This window comes from Vicia villosa, linkage group LG1, assembly GCF_029867415.1.
Source record: "Vicia villosa cultivar HV-30 ecotype Madison, WI linkage group LG1, Vvil1.0, whole genome shotgun sequence".
NCBI classification, from domain to species: domain Eukaryota; kingdom Viridiplantae; phylum Streptophyta; class Magnoliopsida; order Fabales; family Fabaceae; genus Vicia; species Vicia villosa.
In genome coordinates this window covers 47,718,168-47,745,028 of record NC_081180.1, presented here as the reverse complement: position 1 = coordinate 47,745,028, position 26,861 = coordinate 47,718,168, and the positions used below count along the sequence as shown (strand labels likewise).

At 34.7% G+C, this 26,861-nt stretch overlaps 3 protein-coding genes across 3 annotated transcripts; all 3 read right to left on the bottom strand.

The window, feature by feature from the left end:
• Window positions 1–10,165: 10,165 nt before the first annotated feature.
• On the bottom strand, window positions 10,166–13,521 carry LOC131636836 (glyceraldehyde-3-phosphate dehydrogenase, cytosolic). Its single transcript, XM_058907434.1, has 12 exons — window positions 13,380–13,521; window positions 13,238–13,261; window positions 13,047–13,147; window positions 12,755–12,870; window positions 12,423–12,522; window positions 11,837–11,983; window positions 11,689–11,749; window positions 11,494–11,591; window positions 11,252–11,394; window positions 10,774–10,857; window positions 10,594–10,683; window positions 10,166–10,447 (listed from the first exon to the last, which is right to left on the bottom strand). The coding sequence occupies exons 1-12, from the start codon at window positions 13,387–13,389 to the stop codon at window positions 10,402–10,404; spliced, it is 1,020 nt and encodes a 339-aa protein (XP_058763417.1). The 5' UTR covers window positions 13,390–13,521; the 3' UTR covers window positions 10,166–10,401.
• Window positions 13,522–22,447: 8,926 nt separating this feature from the next.
• Window positions 22,448–23,789, bottom strand: LOC131629060 (uncharacterized). The gene is made up of 2 exons (XM_058899885.1): window positions 23,167–23,789; window positions 22,448–23,067 (listed from the first exon to the last, which is right to left on the bottom strand). The coding sequence occupies exons 1-2, from the start codon at window positions 23,787–23,789 to the stop codon at window positions 22,497–22,499; spliced, it is 1,194 nt and encodes a 397-aa protein (XP_058755868.1). The 3' UTR covers window positions 22,448–22,496.
• Window positions 23,790–24,064: 275 nt separating this feature from the next.
• On the bottom strand, window positions 24,065–25,328 carry LOC131605597 (uncharacterized). The gene has a single exon (XM_058877939.1). It carries the CDS (start codon window positions 25,326–25,328, stop codon window positions 24,414–24,416), a length of 915 nt encoding a protein of 304 aa, XP_058733922.1. The 3' UTR covers window positions 24,065–24,413.
• Between the last annotated feature and the right edge of the window lie 1,533 nt (window positions 25,329–26,861).

Here is a 26,861-nt window from a genome sequence, read left to right as displayed (position 1 = left end):
ACTGTAATTTCAAAATAAACAGTTCAGGCAAAAGTTAGGGATAATAAAGTAAAAAAAAAAAAAAAAAGGTTACTACAAATCCTCGACAAAAGAAAAAATTACAAAAAGGATGACTGCCTTTTCAAATAAACTTCTGGTGCTTCAACCATCATCAAATGTCAACATTACGACTTCAAGACCTGCTATAACTTAAATGCAAAGTTAACTGAGCATAAGATCGAAGAACATCACGAAGATTGGGATGGGTACAAATAAATTTTGAGCCTTTATCCTTTGTTTCTTAAACCGTGAACCAAGCCACGTTACAACCCTTGAAAGTCCTAACTGAAGCATGGTTAGTTCGAAAGCGTACTGTCACAAAAAGGGTATCCTGACTCCTTAAAGTTTACCAAAAATCCTGAGTTGATATCATGTTTTTACAAATATCACGTTCTTACATCTTTTGTTTTACTAAAAATGTTTTTAAACTCCAAGACAGGCATATGCATTGCATTTTTATGGGTGTCATTATAAAACAATTTTGTCTACGTAATTTCAAATGTTTGACATCAGGAAGAAACTGCATGGGGCATAATTAATGACTAAAAGTCCTCCCGACGAATAAATTGCAGAGACGTCTCGTATGCATGACTCGATCAGCTAAAAGCTTGTTTACACAAGGGGCACAATGTATCATTATCCCACCTACTGGGGGAAAGCTGGTCACAATTCATAGAATCTCTCAGAGGCACTGTAAAACCAGAGAAGTTAGTGCATCACTGGGGCATGTCACATAAATCTCAACAAATGCTATTTTCAGATGATGTCAGTATCTATCTCTTCTTTGAAGTTCTAATTCCAAATTCAAGTATCGAGCATACCAAGCTATTGATACCAGGAGCAGGTATACTCTCGCAAGTGTTTTTCAAACAGCAAGTACTCAGAGACAAGGGGCAATAAAAAATTGAAAATCTCTGGGAATCTCCCCCACAGAGCAGTTTTCATAATATATCCCCACATAGCAATCCTCAAGAAGTTATCTCCAAATAATCTCTTCCTAACAGAGACTTGGTTCCCAAACAGATTCTATACCTCCGACATTGCCGGTTTTCCGACACAATCTTCTTCTCTAGCATGGTTTATACTCGCTACTTCCATTAAAGCGGATGCTCAGAAATCTGGTCAGATAGTATGTCAGAAGACCATTCTTCTATCTTGTCCCCAGGATACATCAGGATCAGATCACTCAGGTCAATCTCATCCCCAAGCGAAGATCAAAAATCCCCATATGGATATTATCAAACGAAAGACAGGAATTCTCTTGTCATTATCTCCAACAGCACACAGAGATTTATTTTCTCAACCAGCAGTTGTTATACAAGAGTTATCAATATGCTCCGACTACATAGTTCATCCCTGTATCATTCATAAATACATGCCTAACATACAGTACTATCGTTTATTTCGAGAATCTCAATACATGCATCATGACATTGCATAAAACTAATCTTTCCTTTTCAGGTCATTTCATAATCAAAAGAATATTATCATCCAAGTGCGGTGCAAATACAATCATATCAACGATTCAATCTCAACATTCATTCAAGACAAATACAATTCTGACACTCCATTCCGGGTCTTTCTTCAAAGATAATTCAGAAGCAATCAAAGAACTTCATATCCTTTCTAGGTCGGTCTTGTTTAAGGCATATCACAACCTCTCTAGGTAGTCTTTTCTAAGACATCCATCTTCCTTTCTAGGAACCTTTCTAGGTAATCTTTTCTAAGATGTTTCATATCCTTTCTAGGAACCTTTCTAGGTAATCTTTTCTAAGATGTTTCATATCCTTTCTAGGAACCTTTCTAGGTAATCTTTTCTAAGACGTTTCATATCCTTTCTAGGAACCTTTCTAGGTAATCTTTTCTAAGATGATTCATATCCTTTCTAGGAACCTTTCTAGGCAATCTTTTCTAAGATGTTTCATATCCATTCTAGGAACCTTTCTAGGTAATCTTTTCTAAGATGTTTCATATCCTTTCTAGGAGCCTTTCTAGGTAATCTTTTCTAAGATGTTTCGTATCCTTTCTAGGAGCCTTTCTAGGTAGCCTTGTTTAAGACATTTCACGTCCTCTCTAGGAGTCTCTCTAGATGGTCTCCTCTAAGACATGCCTTACCCTTTTTAGGTTAGTTTTGTTCAAAGACATATCTCAACCTCTCAAAGATAATCTTACCTTAAATAGATATCCAATCTCTTCTAAGACATCTCTTGCCCTTTCAAGGAGCCTCTCAGTTAATCTTCTACAAGACAGTGCTTCCCGAGCATTGGTTAAAGCCTAAACTCCTTTGCATCAGCCAGGGATCCATCCTTTTCAGGAACCTTTCCAGGTAGTCTTCTGTAAGACATTACTTCATCTCTCCTTCAGATACAATCAATGCATATGATCCAGTCTGAAAAGCATCTGCTTTAGACAAACAACTCTTCAAACGTTTGATGGCATCTTCAAATCAGATGGCATCTTTAAGCCTGTCTCCGGCAAAAGTCCCTGCTTCAGCTAGGGCATATTCTTGGGTATTCTAGTGTTCAATCCTCTTCTACCTTCAGACTCCGACAGGCACACAGGCCAATCTACATCTTCAGGTTTAAGAAAATTGAACAGGGGCAGCTGTCATACCCCAAAATTTGCCCTCATATATTTGCAAATGTCACATTATTACGAATAAAATTGATGGCGCATTTGGTAAGAGTGTAAGACTTGCGGGTGTAAGGTCCCGGGTTCGAATCCCACTTCTGACGTTTTTCATCTTTTTATTTTGTTACTAACTTTATTATTTTATCACAAAAATGTCTCTTTTTATTAATTAAATTGTATTTTTCGTTTTTTTATTTTAATTAATTTTAAAAAATATTAATTTCCCATTTAAATCTTGATTTCATGCTTTTTTTAGTCAAAAAAAATCCAAAATACAAAAAAATATTTGAATTGATTTCATTCCACTTTTATTTTAGGATAGTTTCTATGACATTGATCAAAATAATCATAATTTAGAAATCAAATCAAATTTAATTGGTTAATTGTCATCAAATCTTATTCTATTTTTTTTAGTTTGCCTAATTTATTTATTTTTTAATATAAATATGGTGCTTTCATTCAGCCAAAGGGGAGAAATCCTAACCTAACAATTTTACACACAGGTCGTAAACCGCATCTCAGAGCAGCGATACTACACCGATCCATCAACACAACCTTTGAAGCTACAACGGACTCACAAACGGACTCATACCACACCTGCAGATTCAAAACATCATCATCATTCGTAACTCCAGCAAGTTGCAAAACCGAACTCGTCAAGCCTTGCAACTTTCAGCAACATTATTCACATTAATGAGAAATACAGAAGGATTGTAAACCAAATCCAAGTGCTTCAATTTTTGAATAAAATTTTCATTATCACTAATCCTTGTGTTTTTCAAGTTATTTGTTGCAGATAGAGAGTTTTTTTGGCTGCTTCAGAGTAGTCTGAATCCTATTCTGAAAAGCAGCATTCGTAGAATTAGAGAAGGAGGCAGGGTATTTGTGAGGACAATTCAAGACCTCCTGAGGATCCAAGAATCTCTCTCGGCATACTCTGAAGCGAACACACTCATCACGAACGACTAAGGCATCAAGAATCATCTTCTCTACGTTCACGGTTTGCATATTCGTTTTAACCTTCGATCTTATTCATAGATGCATCATAAACGTGTTTCGATACATATTCAAGTTCTTGAGGTTCCGTACAATGGTTCTGGGTTGTTTAATTTTTGTCTAAATGCAGGAAACATGATCCACCATAGTTAGGGTTGTGTGGTTTCGATTTGGGGGATACTTAGCCATGGCCGATTCAGACTCAATTGAATGTTCCATTAGACTCGTGAGGTTGCGTACAGGCAATCTGGATTATTGTTGTGCGTTTTCATGATTGATTTGCAGGAGACGGAGAGGTATAGCCATGGATGTCGCGAAGACGGAGAGGAACATTGGGGCGGCGCGCTTCCGTTGATTTTTTTAAAAAGTTTTCAAATTATTTCTTTTGTATATATTGTTTCTTATTTGATTCAATAACAATTGAAGGTCATAGCTCAAAGGGTGAGAAGGCACATATGTAATCCAAAGAACCAGGGATCGATCCCTGGTAAGTCCAAGTATTTTTATTTTTCATCTGATGGTGTTTTGGTTCCAGATTCAGCGCATCCTTCCATCACACGCCCATGATGCTCGCTCGCTTCTCTACCGTTGGATCAATACGATGTCAGATCTAAGGATCCCAGCATGCGGTTTCCATGGTACACCGTCAGAGGGCCAATAACACTGAACCCGAGCTGAGTTTTCCTTTTCTAATTTTTATTTATTTTTAGATTACCTAATTGTTTGTTGTTCTATTTGATCATTTATTTTTTTCAATAAATCTTTTTATATTATTCATTTGTTTTAGATAAAACCCCTTTTTTTTAAAAATAAAATAAAAACAAAAATTTCTTTTTTTCATAAAATTATTTTAATTAAATAATTAATTTAATTAAGTTTTAATAATAATTTTTATGTGATTCAATAATTAAATTAATGTTGTTTAATCATTTAATTAGTTTAATGTTTCTTTTAAATTGATTAGAATACTTATTAGAATTAGGTAATTTAATTGAAAATGTTATCTTTACCGATTTAATTAATTAGGATAAAAAACCAATAATTAATTAATCTGATTTTATTTATTCTATTAACTATAGTTAACTTGCGCCCTAATCGGGGTTTACAAGGATCCTTCCTACACTGAGAATTTTTCTCTTTCTTTGTGCGATATTTCAGGGTTACCATCAGAAATCCTTCGACTACGCGCCATGCCAATCAAGAAGCTAAGTTTCTAACCCTCTTTTTATATGTTATTTTATTTTTTCTTTTTGCCTTACAGACACAAATAGTCAATGAATCATTCATACACTCACCCTTATTTATTTTCCTCTTAATTTGTAGAGTTGATCAAGGATTCGAGGAAAATCAAGGCTCAAGATAATTATTCATCCCTCTTATTTTTTCAGTGTTTTAAACTTCCCCATCCCCACAGGTGTTTTTTGTAATAGCGTAGGATATTTACCTTTCTGCCTTTAATTTCTGTATGATTTTAACTGCGTGGTTAGTAATCTTAGGGAGTGCAAGCCTTTAACAGAACCTAGATCACTAACTCACAAGATAAATAATCGAACTGAATTCACGTGATTGTGCACCCACACACCTTTAGGGTAATCCCTCTGGTTGCCTTGTCGCCTTAATTGTTGCCTGTTGCCTCTAAGTGTATTAAATAGTCAAGTCCCTCGATTCCGAGGATACCTAAAGCAATGTTGCCTGTCGCCTTCCAAGTTATTGAAACTCCCTCGATGTTGCCTTATAAAATGATTGTCCCAAATTGCTAAGGTATCCTCGCATGATGCCTAAATAGATAAAATGACTATTATATCCTTCCCTTAGACTACTTGCCCTCTTTATGGCATGGGACAGTCTTATGGCGAACGATTTCTCGATGACCCTTCACATCCAATTGAAAGGCTTCCTACCCTCTTATGGTACGGATAGACTCTTTCGCCTCGAAAAGCTAAAAAAACAATTTTTCTAACTTAGGGTAGTTGCTATTAATTGCTTGCTCTAAAATTCAAAACTCTTTTCCCACTCTTTCTTGCTCTAAAATTCAAAACTCTTTTCCCACTCTTTTTTAAATCAAATTTAAAAGACTACGCTTATTTACAAGCTAAGGTTCTTTTTTCAAAGTTTTTACTTTTCACACCTCCTTTTCAAACATTTCAAACAATACAAAAGTGAGCTAAGCAATTAAGAGCCCATGGATAACCATGGATGCAAAGGGTGCCTTACACCTTCCCTTTGCATAACTTACCCCCCGAACTCAAAATCTTTTCAAAAGGTCTTTTTCTGTTCTTTTAGCCTTTCTATAAATTGGATAAAATAAAAGTCGGTGGCGACTCTTGCTATCCGCAACATTTTCAAATATTAAAAGTCAGTTCACCGTATTACACATACCTTATTTGGTTGATGAGCAGACCCTTCTTGGGCTAGTAAAACTCAATATTAAGGAAATATGTCATTAGGCCAAGGTTGGTCATCTCAAACTCTTCCATAAGCTCACTCTTGAACCTAGAAATGCATTTTTCATCGCTGCTCGTAATCAACAAACCGTCTACATAAAAACAAAGGATTATCACTCCCTTCATTTATATCCTTCTTCACATACACACCATGTTCGAATACACACTTATTGAAGCCAATATCCTTTAAGAAACCATATATCCTCTTGTTCCTAGCTCTTAGAGCTTGTTTCAAACCGTACAACTCTTTCTTCAATTTGTATAATTTTGATTCTTGGTTTTTCACAACAAAACTAGGGGTTACTGTACATATACCTCTTCTCCAAGCGGTCTGTTTAAAAACACATATTTAACATCCATTTGGTAGACAAACTAATTATTGTTATTCACAATACCAACAACTATCCTAATTGTTTCAATTCTAGTCACTGGTGCAAATACTTGTTCAAAGTATATGCCATCTCTTTGCAAAAATTCATTTGCAACTAATCGAGCCTTATGCGTGATTATTTCACCCTTGGGATTTACCTTTACTTTGTACACCCATCTTACATCAATTTACTTAATTCCTTCGAGTATATCAACTAACTTCTAAGTATTATTCTTCTCAATTGATTCCAGCTCCTCCTTCATAGCATAAATCCATTTTGGAGAAAGTTGTGGTTCATGGGCAAACACATGTCAAATGAATGGAAAACGTTTGAGGAAGTTAGTGAAAGATCGGACCCACGTTGATCCTATGAAGTTGAATCTAGAAAGTAGGGAAGCGGCCGCATGCGCTCTGACTTGGCATTCGGAAAGAAATTATTAAAATGACGTCAGCATGCATTAGAAGCGCCAATTGAAAATGCCCGTCTCTTCTTCCAGTCGAAAGGGACATTTTGGGGGGCAAATTGTTGGCTGAGATTTTTGACTGAGCTAAAATCCTTCCAAAGAGAATAAAAAGCTTTATTAGAGAAATATTCTCAAGTCGAACCATATTTGGTCGACTAAGAAGCAAAAGGGCAAAGTAGCTTATTGGGCCTAGAAGTACTTAAAAGCCCAAGAAGCGGGCAAAAGGCCCAAAAGAGATTCAAATAAAAAGTGTGTTTCAGGCAGGTTAAAGATTTGGAGGGAAAAAGGTACCTGAATGTAGAACGTGGAAGCGTGGAAGTTAAGTTGAAGAACATGGGGCTCTCAAGGAGGTCTTCAACCTCCATAAAGTAGTTATTTTTATGCACTATAAATAAAGAATTTTGTACATAATTTTAGAGGTTCACAATTTTACAAACGCCTGCACGCTGTAACACTCAAAGTACCCAATTGAACGAGCGAAATGAGTAAAACAAGGGCTATGTATGTTTGAACTATCTAATTTTCTGCAAACTTTAAATGTTATGACATTTACCTTTTATTCTTGTCCTTTTCCTTTGTTTATTATTGGTTTAATTTTCACCAAATACGTTTTTTACAAAAAAATATTATTCTAAGTGTGTTAGACGTTGTGTCAAACACCCTCGTTTTCATAACTAAAACAAAAGAACTTCTCACAAAAACTCTTGCAAACGAAAGCACTGTTTTGAGATTCTCTGGTCGATCTCGCAAGTAACCTTTAAAAAGAGACTCGAAGTTTACCAAAACACCAGGTGAACAGGTGTATAAGGTGGTACTACCTCATTTACTTTACCTTCTTGATCACGAAACCTCCTAAAGTCGTTTGAGACATATTTTCCTCCACCATCTATTTTAAGAACTTTTAGCTTGTGGTCTTTTTATCTTTCAACCATGTACTTGAACTTCTTAAACAATTCGAATACCTCATATTTTCTCTTGATTAGGTATGTACATAACTTTTCACTATGATCATCAGTGAATGTGACAAAACATCTATTTCCACCAATCAAATGAACTCGCATACACATCAGGATACAAATCTAGTCTAACAACTCTAGCTTCATCTTCTTGAGGTTCTTTCTTGTTGGCATTGCACTATCTTGCAAAATGACTAAGCTTTTAACAACTTTAGCACTGCACATTACTCTTGTCAACCATTCTTCTACCTCTTACATTGCCTCCTCTAAAGTTGTATGATCCAACAGCCCTATTGCCATTGTTTTTACCCTTTTGGAATGTTAAATTCTTGGAACTTTGGGACTCTATTCCACTAAAAATATGAAATTTCCCTCTACCTTTGCTCATAGACACTTTCCCTTCGCCTTCTTGTCTCTGTCATTGAAACGGGTTCCCAAAGTGATATCCGCTTGTGCCTTTTCAACATTCCTTTCCTCCATTCTCTGCTTATATGCATCATTGTTCATTGTCGCAAGATCCTTTGATTTCTCAATCGCTACGATTATGTTATCAAATTTAGACATCAAAGAGCATAAGATTTTCGCGACAACATATTGATCTATGATAGTTTCTCCACATGCTTTTATTTGGTTCACCAACCGAGTAATTTTCGTTGTAAAATCATTTATGGTCTTCTTCTCTTCCATTTGAATCAACTCAAGCTGACGTTTGTAAGTTTGTAACCTCACAACTATCACTTTGTCAACCCCTGCATACACCTTCCCCAAAAAAGTTCACGCTTGCTTCAATGATTTGCAATCACCAACTTTCTCAAAATTATCTATATCAACGCACTGAGGGATCAAAAACAGCATCTTGAAATCTTTCTCTTCTTCCTCATGAGATGCTCATTGTGCAGTCGTTGCATCTTCAACAAGAAGATTCACACCGTTCTTGATCACTTCAAAAATATCTTGGTAGCCTAACAACGCCTTCATTTTCTTGCACCATTTGTCGTAGTTCTTCACATCAAGGATAAATAGATTTGCAGGAATTCTTTCATTGAGAACAGAAATCATGATTCCACACTAGGTGTTTGATGGGTCGAACCAGACTCTTGATGTCAAATGTTAAAAATTGAAACCACTAGGTTGGTGAAGAATTAAGTAATTGAGTGAAGAGAGTGAGAGAGAATTAAAGAAAGTGATTGAAGATGAAAATGTGGAATTAATTCATACACAAGATACTCTAAAAGTATTTATACAAATACAAGACGATGTACAATTATCAAACAAAATAAAAACTGAAACGCTCCAGGTGTAACCAATTGACATAATTATGTCCACCGATTACACTTTGCTACTGTAACTTGTTAGGATATTTTAATTAAATATCACAGTAACTTGTTAGGATATTTTAAATAATATGTTTTAAGATTGATAGTATGATTTATAAAAATAGTACGTTGTATTTAAAACAATTGTCAAATTTCCGAAAGTGGGAATGAATTTTCAAAAAAAAATAAATAGAAAATCATAACTAAAATCTGTCAGTCCTTATCAAGCAAAAGATATTACATAAATATATTAATAAAAGTTGAACGAATGAAAAGGCTAAATCTATATTTAACTAATAAACGTGTGTCTCATATTTATTTTCTTTTTCAAATATCGGCCTGGTCTCGTTTGTCAAAAGGCAAATATATTAAAATTAAAATTAAAAGGCAAATATATTAAAATTAAAATTAAAAGGCAAATATATTAAAATTAAAATAAAAAGGCAAATATATTAAAATTAAAATTAAAATAAAAACAAAAGAACCCGACTTTTCAATAATCAAAATAAGAATACGACATTCAAATTTAAAATTATTATAGTTTTACTGAACGATCAAACAATAAGTTGAAATTCATCTTATATTTCAAAAGAGTTAAAATGTGCCTTGAAACATTGTATTCAAAATCAAATCGAAAAACATATTTTTCAAAATATGTATTCAAAATAAACGTCAATATATTCAATGTATCAAATATTTGATTTCAAAAGAGTTAAAAATGTATTCACAATCAAATTAGACATTGCCGATTTCAAAATAGCCACAAAATTTAGTGTTAATTTAAGTCGGGTGATTTTGAACAGTTTCCAGAAACTGTTTGGTCATTAAGCAATTTTGTATTCATTGAATAACGAACAAACCTGGCCTCAATTTTTTGAAGGAATCGCCTTAATTTTTTTTCATGAAATAGTTAGTTTTTTAATGCCCCATGAATTGGCCAAGGAAAACATGACGGAAATGATTTATTTATCACACCAATAAAAACTCAGCCAATACATCAAAATCCAAAACAGCTCATTGCTTAATGTACTACTAAGCAACCAAAAACACTGCAGTTCATACCATGTAAACTTCAGCAAATCAACTTATTACATGAAAAGAGGCCTAACTGCCGCTAGGCTGCTAATGGATGGTAAAGAAACAAAAGTAGGCCAATTCATAGCACTACCCAACTGCAGTTCCAACTTAAAGTTGTTTAGCAATGTGAACAATGAGGTCGACCACACGGGTACTGCAGCAAATTATACAAACACAATAATTAGATGGTTGAATAAGGAGCAAATATAGTTGGTTTCCACTACTAGGATTTCAATCAAGGTAAGCAGGTAACAAACAAGGGACCACCGACCATAAGAAAAAGATAAGACAGATGATTACCTGTAGCCCAACTCGTTGTCATACCATGAGACAAGCTTAACAAACTTGTCATTTAGGGCAATCCCTGCCTTGGCATCAAAGATACTTGACCTGGTAACATTAATTAGAAACAACATTAACTCAACAATAATGAATTATATTCAATGCACAACACTTCTAAACTGCAAGTATTATATTTACCTGGTGTCACCAATAAAGTCAGTGGAGACCACATCATCTTCAGTGTAACCAAGGATTCCTTTCAACTTGCCCTCAGACTCCTCCCTACACAAATATTAAATATCATAGAAGTCAACACATATAGTATACTCCCTCCGGTCACATTTATAAGCAAAAATAACTATTTTCACACGGATTAAAATGCTTTTGAATTAAATATCATGAGGTCAACACATATTATCTTAAGTGTAATTAATTTTTTTGATTTCATGTACAATCAAAGTAAAATTTACTATAATATTCTTATTTATATTTGATGAATAAACTACCAACATTAAATGCTTTTGAATTAAATTAAGAGTATAATAGTAATACAAGCATTTAATGACTTTTACTTATAATAGTGACCAAGATTTAAGGACAGCTTTGAATATTATAGAACTCAACAAATTTAATGAAATACTTAATCAGAAAATGAAACTAAGAATTGTGCACTTACTTGATAGCAGCTTTGATTTGATCATAGGTGGCGGCCTTCTCAAGTCTCACTGTAAGGTCAACAACAGAGACATCCACAGTTGGGACACGGAATGACATACCAGTCAACTTTCCATTCAAAGCAGGAAGCACTTTGCCGACAGCCTAATGGGACAGAACGGATTAAAACCAAATCCAAATATTGGTAACAGCAATAATTGCAACAGTGCTAAAGAGTCTGAAAACAGAACCAAATATTCTCACCTTAGCAGCTCCAGTACTGCTGGGAATGATGTTAAATGAAGCAGCTCTTCCACCTCTCCAGTCCTTGCTTGATGGTCCATCAACAGTCTTCTGGGTGGCTGATTATTAACATTGCAGCAAGAGAATGAATTAATTAGTAATTCCTCTGGGAATGAATTAACAAATGCAACAGTAACACACTGGCTATATACCCACCAGTAATGGAATGGACAGTGGTCATGAGACCCTCGACAATGCCAAACCTGTCATTAATAACCTGCAGAATAAACAAAACACAGTTGAGACCTGATACAGCAAAGCAATAGGGAAATTAGAGGCTAAAATATATGTTGGTTCATAAAACCTTTGCAAGTGGTGCAAGGCAGTTGGTGGTGCAGCTAGCATTGGAAATAATGTCATACTCTGGCTTGTATTCATTCTCGTTAACACCAACAACAAACATGGGAGCATCTTTACTGGGAGCAGAAATGATGACCTTCTTGGCACCACCCTAAATCAAACAAAACAAATATATTATCATTCTGCCCTCACAATATAAAGAAAACTAATCATTACAAAAGTAACAACATCCACAACATTGAGTAACAACAAGATATGAAGTAGCAAGTTGTAAATCCTACTAGATCTAAACACAGATTGAAACATAACACTCGTATTAAAACCACTATCATAAAAGAAAAGAAAAAAAAGGTTGACTGACTTACAAAACCGTCTAGATTCACAACATAATATACATTTTTTAGAGTCCAATGGTAAACGGCAATGTGCAAGAAAACAAGAAAACCATAGGCAACTGACAAATTTAAACAATTGAATACAATCAAGGAAAGAAAAATGAAACACAAACCATGTAATACCAACATACACATGTACAAACTCGATCAAAGGAATAATCAACAACTAATTGGTGAAACCACGGAAATGCAAACCTTCAAATGAGCAGCAGCTTTGTCCTTGTCAGTAAAGACACCAGTAGACTCAACAATGATATCAGCACCAGTGCTGGCCCATGGGATCTCTTCTGGGTTCCTGAGGCACACAAATCAAATTCAGGCACATAAATCAAACATGAATCGAACACACAAATTGCAAAAAAAAAAAGTTAATTAACAATCAATATTGTAATGACACTCTACTCTAAAACACACTCAATACCGAAACTGAATACATATGATAATCCATTAACTATTCACTTCGTATAACATAAAAACCTACAGGCATATCTACACAAGCACAGCAATTGAATTGAAGAACTATATACCTGTGTGCAAAGACAGTAACTGGCTTCTGACCGAAGAGAAGAGTGTTAGAGTCCTTGACGGTGAGTTCGTCGTTCTTCCACTGACCGTGAACACTGTCATACTTAAACATGTATGTCTACACACAAACCAAACCAACCAAAAAATTACCAAATAAAATCAGATCTAAAACAAAAACGCTTAAAACACTCAAAAATAATAATCAACAAATAAATAAAGTTTCACCCCGAGAATATTTATGATCTGAAACTATTAAGCAAAGTAGATCAAGGCAAGAGCTATATATATATATACCATGTAATCAGTGGTGATGAAAGGATCGTTAACGGCAACGAGTTCAACATCATCTCTCTTCAAAGCAACTCTAGCGACCAAACGTCCGATTCTTCCGAATCCTGTCAGTTACACACAAAAAATCATCAAAAACTCACAAAAATCCGATCTATGCAGAAACTAAGAGAGATCGGAGGAACTAGAGTATTTACCATTGATTCCGATCTTGACCTTGGCTGCTCCACGAGAAATTCAAAAAAAATTCAAACACAGAGGAGAAATCAGATCAACTTGACAAATTGAAGTAAAAATCAACGAAAAAATGAAGAAAAATAACGAAACGGTTATGCTTACCACCACCCATGGCTGTTGAAGGAAGAGGAAGTAGTGAAGTAGAAGAGAGAGAGTGGTAGCGGAAAGATCGAGAAGAGTGGAAAGTTGTAGAAGAAATGGGAAATAAATAGGGTTTTTAGGTATAAATATAGAAAAAGAAGTTGGAAATGACTTGTTGGGGTAGGTCAAGTGTGGTTCGGGGTTTAATCAACCTACATGAGCGGTGTATGGTCCGTGATACTGCGTCGGTAATTTAGCTGTATGATTTATTATTAGTATCAATTGTGAGGGTCCCACGGGTTTCTACTTTTTGTTACGAGCTTTACTTTAGTAGGTTTCGGTTGATAAAGCTAAGGTGTAAAAGAGTCTTTATGAACTGGCAATAGGATATTCGTTGGTTTGTTTCGTGCTAAAGAAATTCGAATTGATAATATTCGTGACTGTGGTGAGGTTGTTAGGTGTCCAAATCATGCGGTGAAGATTCGAGCTCAAGGCACATCTATGTGTGTGGCCTGGTTTTCGCCTTTGAAAGATTGTAATTATAAAAATTAATACTATTAAATATTCGTTTGTCCCCCAAGTTTGATATTTTATAATTTTTAGTCTTGCCATGTTAAAACTTAGCTTTTTAATCCCTAAATTCTACATCACTAAAAATTTGGTTGTTCCCCTCTAATTTTACATATGAGGCATTAATGATTAAGACAAAAAAATTATTTAATTGTTTAATAGTTGGCAATATTTGCTAAATAATTAATTAATTTGTTTAATAATATTTTTATAACAAATAAATTCATACTTTTGATTAAGTTTTTTTTAATTAATCAAAATTCTATTTAGTTCAAGCCTAGTATAGAACATATTAATGTTTAATATATGAAAGTTATATAAACACTAACACTATTTTATCCAAACTCGATGTGGGAATTATCCATAAATCTTGTCTTTCTATCTCACTTTTTAACCATGTCATCATCATCAACAACCCAGTTATATCATCATCAACAACATTAACAGTTATAACCATAATTATTTCAGGCTGATATAGATCCAAAATCCTCAGCAACAACATTCATTGTTGGCATTAATAATTTGAGATGAGAAGAAAGCTTATGCATTATTGAGGAAAATCTTGTCCAGCATTGCCCTCGAATCAGCAACATTCACAATATAAAAGTGTGTCCCCTATAACCAACACCATCTTCACAGTAGTACAACTCATACAATCATTAATCTCATTCTTATACAAGTCATTATTAGTATCCAAAAACACTGAATTGTAAGCCTTAAAAGAATCCTCTAACAATGCATAATTTGTTAATAGTTTTTCTACCAACCTATTCTTAACAAAATTAGAACTTTATCCACCAAATTCACCGTGTCCAGCATAAACACCAAAGAAATGAACATTGGGTAACGACTATAACATATACACGCTTTAAGATTTTGGTGTCATGCTAGTTGTCTCTATATAAATACATTGTGTGAGTATATTTTATTGTAATCAATCATGATTTTCTTCCTGGAGCTTAATCTCCTCTGTATAAATACTGAAGCTTAAAGTATCTTATTTTCTAGTTTCCATGAACAATTCGTGTGTGTATATTTTAAAAGTGTGTATATTTTACTGTAATTAATCATGATTTGAAAATTGTGTATATGTGTATGAGGATAATTAATCAAAATCACGTATACAAGGTTAATATGGTGACATGCTAGTTGTTACTCTCTTACTAAAACTTACGGTAAAAATGCTAACTTATTACAGTTTATGATGTTTAACCACGCACATAAATGCTTAAAACTGTTATAAAAGTCTTTGAAAATAAGAAAACGAAGTGAGCCTTTTAAGAAACAGTGAGAAGGTCAAGGCATCTCCACTACTAGAACCAAAAAGAGGAGTTGCAGAATGAAGTGAGCATGGTCGAAATGAGGGGTTACAGAAAAAAGAGTTGTAGAGTTGAGAGAAAGACAAGCTTTGTTGGTGTTATAATATGCTTAATTAAGAAGTCTCACATTGTTTTTTGATAAAATGTGACAAATCTTTATATAGCTATTTTAGGCGTAGCTTTTTGTTATCATGGGTGCTTGGGCCATTTTAAAATTTAATGGGCTATAGGTCTAGAGTAATAAATTTAGGAATTTTAATTTAATTTATTACTTATAAAAAACTTAATAATTTATTCAGTAAAAAATAATTAATAAATAAGCGTAGTCAATATTGCCAACTCATTAAAAAATAATTTTTGGTCCTAATTATCAAAAACTGAGTTTTAAAATGGAAGGACTAAAAGTTAAAAATATCAAATTAGGGGAACCAAAAATGCATTTAAGCTTAAAAATTAATATGTATCAAATATTTATTAAGTGGCATTTTTAAATCAACTAGTAAGAAACTCATACTATCAGACAGGTCCTATATGGAGTCACATGACAGGTCTACCGAACCATCATTTGTAAAGTTTGAATTCATTCTTCAACAGATTAACATTGACATGATTACAAATATAAGTTAATAATATGCACTAAGTTTTAATCATTGATTTGTACTTACAATAAATCGTACAACCGATTATCTAACTTCAGTTATATAAAACAGCAGCAAGAGAAATATATAAAAGATGTACATTAAAATGAACAGTCTACAGCTGGTATCTCATATATACGTTTACATCAACCCATGAATCCAGATGAGTTAGCAAAACTCAGTTGAAGTGGGAATAGGTCAGACTGGCCTACAGAGGCCTATAGCCTACTCTATTTAAGGTCAGGTCAAGCCTAATTAATAAAAATGTCAAGTCTAAACTTTTTTAAATATTTATTTAATTAAATAGGTCAGACTTAGACTTAGTTCAGTCTATATATATGAAGGTATCAAACTTAGTAATATGACACCTCTGATAACTCTTTTCCGCGTATTCGTAAAACAAAATTAACTGTTGGATTGAAAGCTAACATCATATAGATCATGTTCATAAAATTTAACATCAATCGGAAATCATTTGATACGTTAAAGAGAATGATCAAAATTAACGGTTTTGTTAAAGTTTTGTAAGACGTTAGTTTTTATGCATCTCATTGACATATCAAATGATTTTTTATTGATGTTAAATTTTATGGACATGATCTATGTGATGTTAGTTTTCAATTCAACGGTGAATTTTGCTATACAAATATCCGCTAAAGAGTTATCAGAGGTGTCATGTTACTAAATTTGACACCTTATTAAACTTAGTAACATGACATCTCTGATAACTCTTTACCGTAAACCCGTATAACAAAAGTCATAGTTGGATTGAAAGTTATTATGACATAGATTATGTCTATAAAATTTAACATCAATCGAAAATCATTTGATATGTTAAAGAGAATGATCAAAATTAACGTTTTTCATGAAGTTTTTTAAGACGTTAGTTTTTATGCATCTCTTTGACATATCAAATGATTTTAGATTGATATCAAAGTTTATATACATGATCTATATCATAATAGTTTTACATCCAACGGTGAATTTTGTTATACGACTAAGCGGTAAAAAGTTATCGTAGGTGTTATGTTACTAAGTTTGACACATTTGTGTCATTTGACCCTGACTATATATATATATATATATATATATATATATATATATATATATATATATATATATATATATATATATATATATATATATATATATATATATATATATATATATATATATATATATATATATATATATATATATATATATATATTAGAAAAAGGGTTAAATAGGTTGGCCTATATATGCATATATTTAGAATAATGTATATATAGGTTGGCCTATAGATGCATATATTTAGAATAATGCATATATAGGTCGGCCTACATGGCTTCTTAAGTAATGTGGATTAATTGCAAACCTTAATGAGAAACATGCTTTCAAATAGGCTTTTAAGGTAGGCCGAACTTTTAAAAATGTTAGATCATGCTAAAAAAAGAGTCTATAATAGGCCATAAGCCAAGCTCAAGCCTTTTAAGCTTATCGTATATCAGGCTCATACCTTCTAAAACTTAGCCTAACGTAGCCTATTTCCATCCCTATCACTAAGCGAACAAAAGAATAAGTGAGACATTGTTAATGATTAGATACTTAATCATGGCTACTAGTGCAACTAGATCTGATTGACCGATTTCATGCATTTTCCGTCGGACTAGACGAAAGAAGATTTAATTGTCTACAATATATAAACCTAAGAACTTATCATTAGGTATTCTCTCATTCTCACTATCAAACTATATATATTTTACTGACATGGGCCTTGGACTATTAACCTTGTAGGTTTTCCCGCTTTTTCACGTCAAGAGCTCTTGTCATCGCACCGAAAGAGTTTATTCCTTCAGCATCACATAATTTTGTTCCACATCAAAACAATGGCGACGTATGTGGGATCTCGACATGTGCATTGTGCCCATTAGCCTCGACTAGAAGGTAATTATTTTGGCCTATCCAAAATAGTCTCATATTGCTTGGGAGTTTATGTAAAGGGTGGTTTATATATGTACTTACTAAACGTACAAATGTGTGTCAACCCCTAGTGGATGAGGATTGTCAGAGGCCTTCAGGATTGTTATGATATTGAGAGCTAGCTCACGTGTTGCCCCTTTCGTATCACAACCGTGGTATATTTATAATTCCCTGGACCCTCAATTGAGTATTTCTATAATGTAGAAGTCACTTCATTAATGGATGGTTGATTCCATGAAATATAGGAAGTGTAATTAACTTTAATGACCATCAGTGCATTGTTTGTTGATCTAATACATGCTTTACGCATGATCGTGTGTACGGAAAAAATAAGGTCATAGGAGGCATATCTGGAAAAGGGGCGCTCGAACTAATAAATGGGAGATTTTATAAGGGTGATAAGCTAAGCATATTTCTTTCGCCTCCCCCTCCAAGACCTTTTTCTATTATACCACTACAGAGTCTCTCAAGTAGATGGCTCGTAGAGGCTTGAGTGTTTTAACCCCAGACTCTTCTTCGAGCCTTCCTCAAGAGCCTAGTCAAAAAGCTTTATTTTTTCCTTCAGTTCTTGAAATTCTAGATGATCCTTCTAAATGAGACTTAGTTTGGCCCTTCATGCGAGACTTTAGTTGAGTACCTCATATGAAACATTAGATGAGTCCCTCGGGGGAGACTTTGTTGAGTCTACCTGGCGAGATTTTGTTAAGTATTCCTGAAGAGACTTTAGTTGATTCCCTTAGTCGACAACTTAGTTGAGTACCTTATATGAGACTTTAGTCAAGTCCCTCATGTAATACTTTAGCTGAGTTCCCCAAGCGAGACTTTTTTGAGTCTTCCTGACGAGACTTTAGTCAAGTCACCCGGGATAAACTTTGGTTTAATCCCTCATGCGAGACTTTAGTTGAGCCTCTCTAGAGAGGCTTTAGTTATCTCCCTCGTTTAATACTTTGTTAAGTATTTTTTACGAGACTTTAGTTGAGTCTTCCTTAAGGTTTGAAAAGATCTTCATAATGCATTCGCTTCATACATGGCAAGGATTTTCTAGTGTAAATCCTACAATTTAATTACCCTGGGGGAGGTGGTTTGGTCAGGAAGAGTCTGAGAATGTTTAGGTACAAAATTAGTTTGGTCTAGGTTAACTTGTTCAGTTTTAATTTCAGGATGAGTTTGAACAAACTGGTCTTGGATGATTTATGAGTGGGTTTGGGCTTAAGTGAATGGCTCAGCCCTAGTCTGAGGTTCAAATGAAGGTTGAACTTCAGATTGAGACTGAACAAAATTAGGTTGAGGTTTAGTTTCAGAAGGAATAACTTGGAGAGGTTTGGCGAAAATGGGTAAAATATTTGATTATGAATAATCAGAGCTAAAGGATGATGTTAATTTAGGGGGTTGAAGAAATGGTGTGTTGTTGTGGGTTATCAAGATTTTCTGGGGAAGATTCCATGAACTGATCAGGACCAGACATGGTGTTCAGGGGTGAGGGTAGCTTAGGTTTTGAATAAGACATTAGTTGGTTTCATTCTGAGACAAAATCACCACCTAAGTTTCTAGATAGATCATATAGTGCAAATGATGCATTAAAAGTATTCAAAACCTGAGCAATGGTTAGGGAATTTGAGTCATAAGAAGGCATGACAGTTTATGACATGGTATGTTCAAAAGATTGTTTAGGTGAGATGGTTGGAGATACGTGGTTAAGGGGAATGGAAGAATCTAGAGTGTTGTCAGAGATAGGATGCAAAGACAATCTTGTGGAGTTAGTTGCAACAACAAGTTCTGAAATAGTTTCAGCAACTTGATCAGAGGTAGTTCCTACAATAGTTTCTTCCTTCTCATCAACGTCTGCAATAATCTGTTGAAAACCAGTAGATCCCTCAGCTGTCTTCAAAATAGCTTCAACTCTGGCTTAAACATCTTTGATTTGTCAATACATAATCTCAGTAATTGAGGGTTGTATAATAGCATTATTCTTCATAGCAGATGTCAGCATTTATGCTCACTTTTCACATACTCTATCAGTAGATCTTGAGCCTTTTGCTTTACCTCTTTAACCTTCTTTATAGAAGTAACTATAATAGAATAAGTAACCTCTTTTTTGCGTGTTGATCCACTTCTTATCTTAGTAGGTATCAAGACAGAAGAGGATACAACTTCCTTTACATCCTTATGAACATCCTTAAACGTCGCAACTTTCTTTTTTGGTGCTTTATGACCCTTCTTGAGATCTTTAAGGACAACTTGTTTTCTTTTTCTCGAAGATTAACACACATCCTTAGCTTCATCTTGAATATATTTTAGAGTCGCAACAATTTCTTTTTTGTACTCATTGATATACTCCTTAATCACTTATGGATTGACCTTCTAAGTAATGTATGAAAAGTAATAAAGAAAAGCAGAAATGGAATAACTGACTTGGAGAGAGGTTGAAGGCTTCACAATAGCCTTCTTGCTCACAATAGCCTTCTTTCCTTCATTCTTCACACCAACGAGTTAAGCAATGTGGTTATGGGTAATGGTTACTTCAACACCCATTACAATAGATTTTAGCTCAACTTCCTTGATTTCAACAGCAGCATATACCTTATCAAGAACATGTGCTCTAACCTAAAAATCTTTAACCAGGAGAGGATAGCATGGACCATTCAGTATATTAAGGAGTTCAACCATCCCTGGTGTTCGAAGTTATCCTTCTGAGAAAACCCATTCACCTTAAATGATTCTGTCATACCCCAAAATTTGCCCTCCAGATTCTTTTTAAGCGTATGCTTTGCATATCATCCGCAAGTTAACTTAATTTTGCATTTTTTTCGAAAATATGTAAAACATGTTCATCTTTGCGTATTTTGGTCGTTTTTACGATTTAACAATATTTTCGGTTCACTAACCCCTTTTTAGGCTTACAATTATAATTTTAATTCAATTTATATTTAAGTTGAATTTTAATCGAAATTAGTAAATCATTTTATTATATTTACATACTATTCTATTTCTTTTTGGTTTTTAGGTGCAAATAGAAATGAAGTCCATTGAACTTAAATTGGTCCAAGCCCATCCATATGTCATCATAATTTAATTTTTTTTTATTATTTGTTAACATATTCTAATTTTTATTTTAATTTTTATTCATAAAAATTCAAAATAAATTAAATAAATATGGAAGCATGGAATAGGAACATGTGAATCATATCAAAATCATCCAAATATTAGACTATTTACAATGGTTGAAAAACTCAACACCCACTTTTTCAACTCCCAACACTCCACATCATTTTCTCTTTCTTCCACCTAATAACTCAACACCCATTCAACTTTTACCCTCTCCAATGGTTTTTCACTCAACACCCTACCCCACCACTTTTTATTTTCATATTCTTATTTAAATTTTATTTTTATTTTTATGATTACATAAAATTACAATTATCGATTAAAATTAAATTAAAATAATAAATACTTAATAATTTATTTTTTAATTTTTTGTAATAAAAACAAAATTTATTTAAATAATTGGATACGATACAAATCATCTTAAATTAATTTAAAATACAACACACAATTAACGTAATTAGTACGTTACTGTTAGCTGAAGATTTCGTTTTATGTTGTTTATCCTTCGAAGGAGCTGAGAATCGAAGGAAAGATGGTTACTGATGGCCATCCCTTAAAAAATAAAAGAATGGCTACTGATGGTCATGCTTCGAAAAATAAAGACTTCTAAGTTCGATGAAGATAAGTGAACGCTGAAAGATTAATGAAAGCATATGTCTTCGGGACTTAGACAAAATTCATAGAATATGTATTCAAGTATTACTACTTAGCGTGTTTTTTAGTAGTGTTTGTTTAATACATTGCCACGCGTCGAAGATGGACTCAGGCGGGAAGATTTGAAATTCGAAGACGGTTTCGTAACCGTTCAACAACAGATGGCTTCGCTGGAAGTTCTGATGAGAAACGTGGCAGCAGATTAGTATAGGACCGTTAAGGTCGAAACTAGTATAAATAGGAGTCTTAGTGTTAGGATTCTGTGTGTTCATTTTGTACAAATCACTCACATATTTACTCAAGTATCAAGCGTTAAGAGAAAGAGTTCGCTGAGAAAATGTACGTATGACACCACCATTTTAATACATGTGTATTATCTTTTTGTTTTTATCTTTCAGAATTACTGCATTTCGTTTACTTCTTGCCATTTACGTTTCTGCATCTTTACTTTAACGTCATTTACTTTCGAATTACTTTCATGCTATTTACTTTCAAAGTCTTTTATATTTCTGCAGTTTAAGATTCTTTACGTTTCAATTGTCCTTTTAATTTTTTATGTCATGTCACTTCGTTGAAGTCACATTTATATGTAACAAAGTGATTGTCAAGACTATTTGTTCTGTTAATCGAACAACGCTTATTGAAGAAGACAAATAATGAATATGGTTCGAACAAACATTGATAACAATCTTCTTGACTATGTGTCCTAGGATCAATCTAGTCGATCCTGCAAGTAACCAAATCATATTTATTATAGTTTGGAAGACTAGCGGTTGTTTACCGGAAATCACCGTAAACAGTTACAAATAATTTAAAATGCAATACAACACACAAGTAACGTAATTAGTACGATACAAATAATTTAAAATGCAATACAACACACAAATAATTCAATCACGGAACATTCCAAACTTTGTCCATATGTGCTTCACTAGATCGGCTTGCAATTCTTGATGAACATTTGGATCACGGAACTCTGATCTAGCACGCACATGATTTGCAAAAGCGGGTAACACCTCGGTCGAGTATGGTTGTGGTGCACTAGATCCACTTTCCCCAGATTGCTCAAAATCGGTCCAACGTTGAGAATATGAATCTCGTTCATCCTCAACAATCATATTATGTAATATGATGCATGACCTCATGATGATACCCAAATCAGCTATGTCCCACAAGCGAGCTGGTTCATGGATGATTTTAAATCGAGCTTGGAGCACTCCAAATGCACGTTCGATGTCCTTCCGACATCCCTCCTGAAATTTTGCAAATAATTTATCGGGTTCACTTTGAGGAAGTCTAATCGATTTGACGAAAGTTGGATAAGAAGGGTAGATACCATCAGCTAGATAGTATGCCATATTATATGGACGTTGATTCACAAAGAAATTCACACTTTGAGCCTTTCCCTGTTCCACGTCATCAAACACTGGTGACCGGTCTAGAACGTTTATATCGTTCAACGTTCCCGGACATCCAAAAAAGGCATGCCAGATCTATAGGTCATGAGATGCAACTGCTTCAAGAATAACTGTGGTGGTTCCCTTATCCCCTCTAGTAAATTGTCCTTCCCATGATTTAGGACAATTTTTCCACTCCCAGTGCATGCAGTCAATACTCCCAATCATCCCTAGGAACCCCCGCATTTCACTAACATGCAGTATTCTTTGCAGGTCATCTTGGGTTGGTGCTATCAGATACACTTGCTCGTACAAGCGTATGATTCCTTTACAGAATCTACGTAAGCACTCCAATGTTGTAGTACCTCCTATTTTGATGTACTCATCGACCGCATCTGCTGCAACACCATATGCTAACATTCGCATTGCTGTGGTACATTTTGCTAAGGGTGATATACCTTCTTTATTGGCTGCATCAACTCGCTGGGTGAAGTAGTTATCACTACTTGAAAGGTCCCCAACGATTCGAAGGAAAACATTTTTTTTCATCCGGTACCGACGACGAAACATTGCATCGTCATATGTAGGCTCATTGGCAAAGTAGTCGTCAATTAGTCTTTGGTTTGCCGCTGCATGATCTCTATTGAGATATTTTCTACTACGAGGTGCATTATCTTCCGATATTTTGTTTCTACGCTCTCTAAATCGATTGACTATATAATTTTCTTCAATTTCACGATTTTGATTGTAGGCTGCGATATCAAAATGATATTGTGATAGATCCATTTTTTTGTGATATTGGAGGTAGATTGGATGGGATTTGGGATATTGGTACATAAATGGATGTATGAGTCCCTATATATAAATGGATGTGGGTGGTGGACCACTGACGGATTCAAAATAATTTATTGTATAAAGTTAATTATCAGATAAGGAATAGATTCGAATTGGGTGGTGAATAATTAAAGCAAACACTACACTGGCATATTGAAACAACAATAATTAAAGCAAACACTACAGTGACATATAGATTCGACAATAATTAAAGCAAACACTACACTGACATATTGAAACAACAATAATTAAAGCAAACACTACACTGACATATTGAAACAACAATAATTAAAGCAAACACTACACTGACAAATACTTCATTGAAATTAATTATCAAACAGTTCTGCCTCCAACTTTTTCAACAGCTGGTTCTTCCGGTCATCTAGATGCTCTTCGGAAGTTAGCTTTAGATACATCTTCATTTTCTTGGTTTTAGTCTTTTCCAAGGCTATATTGTTAGCCTGTTGTTGCATCAAGGCTATGTTGTCCAATCGTTCAAGCTCTTTCGTCTTGAATTCTTTGTATTCAGCCCATTCTTTGTCCACCACCTCCGAGGCATATTCCTTGCTTTTCTTTTTACCCTTTTTTTTTAGCTGCCTCCCTTCCTATAGGACGAGCACTGGATTCTACAGTGTTTGAGCCACATGCATCACTCTCGCGAGATCTCTTAGATCCACTACTTCCTGAGCCAATATTTCCTCCTACTTGACTAACATAACGTGGTTGATCACGGAGAGCGTGCCATTCTTCCATTAAAGTGAATCTAACATTCTTCCCACATGCATATAATTCCTGCGCTTTTGCCAAAACATCATTCTCCGACCAACCACTTCCTTGCATACGCTTAGCGCCATCATAAGCGCCAATCCATTTACCCAACACTTTGTTCATATAATTAAAACGGTTTCGGCATGCAGGTCCATCACGCGGAGGATCGAATGAGCAATGCTCATTACAATACTCAGCAATTTTACCCCAATATGTTTCACCTTTCTGGTTTCTCCCGACAACACTGCTTGTTCCAAATTTAATCCACCCACTAATTAGCACCAAATTTTGTTCAATGTTCCATGCTGGTTGCTGAGTTTTCCTGCTCTTAGGAGTTGAATCCTCTGAATTTGGAGCGACTTCATTAGAAACTATCATGCCACCAATAGTTAGTTGTGTTGAAAACTCGGGAAATTCAGGTACACCACCACTTGGAAAATTTGCATTCGCCATTGTCACATAACCATTAAACGGGGGTGTTTGAGATGGATTTCTCGGCATAGATCCATAATATGGTTGAAAGTTTGGAACAGAGGATGACTGGTTGAAATTTGGTGGAAAACCAAAATTAGGTATGTTTTGAGGATGTTGGTTGGAAAATTGATTTGGATTTTGATAATAGTTGGGATTTTGATAATTGTTGGGATTTTGAAAATTGTTGGGATTTTGGTTAAATGGAAAATTAGCAGAATTTTGAGTGTTAAAATGATTATTGGGATCCATTTCACTAAAAAAAGACACGTAACTTAAAAAAAAAAACACTAATAGAAAGATAATAATAGAGAAAGATAGTGAAAAACTTGGTTTTTTTTCTGTGTCCAAATCAAATGAACCAAGTCTCTATTTATAGAGAAAAAAAAATCATGAATTTTGGTATAAAAAAATAAAATAAAATAATTTGCAGCGAAATAATTGAGTTCAAAGTATTAAATGGATAAAAATCTGGCCAGCCAATCAGAAACAGCCAAGTGGCATTAATTATCTCTTTTCTCTTTCTCTCTCCGCGTGGGATAAAGCCCACTCTCACTACCAGAGAGTGGCTCACACGCGCCAGCATTGGACCAGTGAGACGCTGCCACGTCAGCCTCTGGGACAGATTAATTGGTGTTGAGTTTATTCAACATCTCTCTCCTCCAACACACACTCAACACCACTTTACACACACCATTACACATCATTTTCCCATGTTGACTTCAATTCAACTCCCCATTGCACTTGGTCTTAATCTTAAGGACCAAAGAAATCATTGAAGATTGATTGGCATGTGATTGGCTTCAAAATAGAAGTTTTCTATATCTTTTCCATATCCAAAGCAATCTCTTGATTTTACAAAGACTGAATCTAGTTTTCTTGACCTAACAGAGTCTGTTATATATACAAGAGGTCTCAAGGCCAAAGGGAGGATTTTTTCGGCCTTTAGGATTCTCACAAAAGTTTCAAAAAATCACAAAAAGGCATAGGTTCGGATTCAACAATTGGAACCAGTTCAAAGCGTTTTGGGGTCACAATTGCGTTCCTGAGCATTCTCTGAAACTATCTGGACTATCTTCAAGGCCTCACGCATCAAGAATCATTACCAGCCATTCACGGTTTGGCCACGTTTTTACAAAATTTCGATTGCGTAAATTCATGCACTTTTGACATAATTAGATTGTTTATTCATATTCATAATCATGTTTGGAATGTGTTTGGATCATTTAATCGAAGTTTTTGCGCGTGTTAAGCGATTCGCCATTGTTAGGGTTCGAGTTATCCAAAAGGGGATTATGGTTTAGAAGCAATCTTAGGCCCAATTGATAGGTTCATTGAATTCGTAGGGCGGTTTATACCCGTTCTGGGTCGTTGGTTGGCATTTATCCATGTTGGTTTTCAGGTTTCAATGGCAAGAGGCTAAGACCACGCAACAAAACCGTGGCCTAAAACGTTGTATGTTGCAGAAAAATCACGAAGAAGATGACTGTTCATTGGGCGCGCGTTTTAAAATTTTAAACGTTTCTTTTTTTGTTTATTCCATGCCCATTTGCAGCTATTAACAATTGAGGCAGGCAGCACGTTTGGTAGTGGAATGAACTGGCAACCAACGAGACCTGGGTTCGATACCCAGCGTCTCCTCTTATTTTTGATCAATTTCTCTTGCTCATGCATACGTATGAATCCGATGATGCGCACCCAGGTAAGATCATGGTAGTCCTTCATAGCTACACCATCAGATCTCCACACAGACTCATCCAACGTACCAAAAGCCCAAGGGTGCAC

What these genes read in the sequence shown, in the direction of transcription:
- LOC131629060 (XM_058899885.1), bottom strand. Translation starts at nt 23,789, where the DNA reads ATGGATCTATCACAATATCATTTTGATATCGCAGCCTACAATCAAAAT. An exon ending in CCTAAATCATGGGAAGGACA is followed by an intron (nt 23,068 to 23,166) that starts ATTTACTAGAGG and finishes ATGTCCGGGAAC; the next exon opens with GTTGAACGATATAAACGTTC.
- LOC131605597 (XM_058877939.1), bottom strand. Translation starts at nt 25,328, where the DNA reads ATGGATCCCAATAATCATTTTAACACTCAAAATTCTGCTAATTTTCCA.
- LOC131636836 (XM_058907434.1), bottom strand. An exon ending in GCCTTGCACCACTTGCAAAG is followed by an intron (nt 11,750 to 11,836) that starts GTTTTATGAACC and finishes TTTATTCTGCAG; the next exon opens with GTTATTAATGACAGGTTTGG. An exon ending in CAAATCAAAGCTGCTATCAA is followed by an intron (nt 10,858 to 11,251) that starts GTAAGTGCACAA and finishes ATATTTGTGTAG; the next exon opens with GGAGGAGTCTGAGGGCAAGT.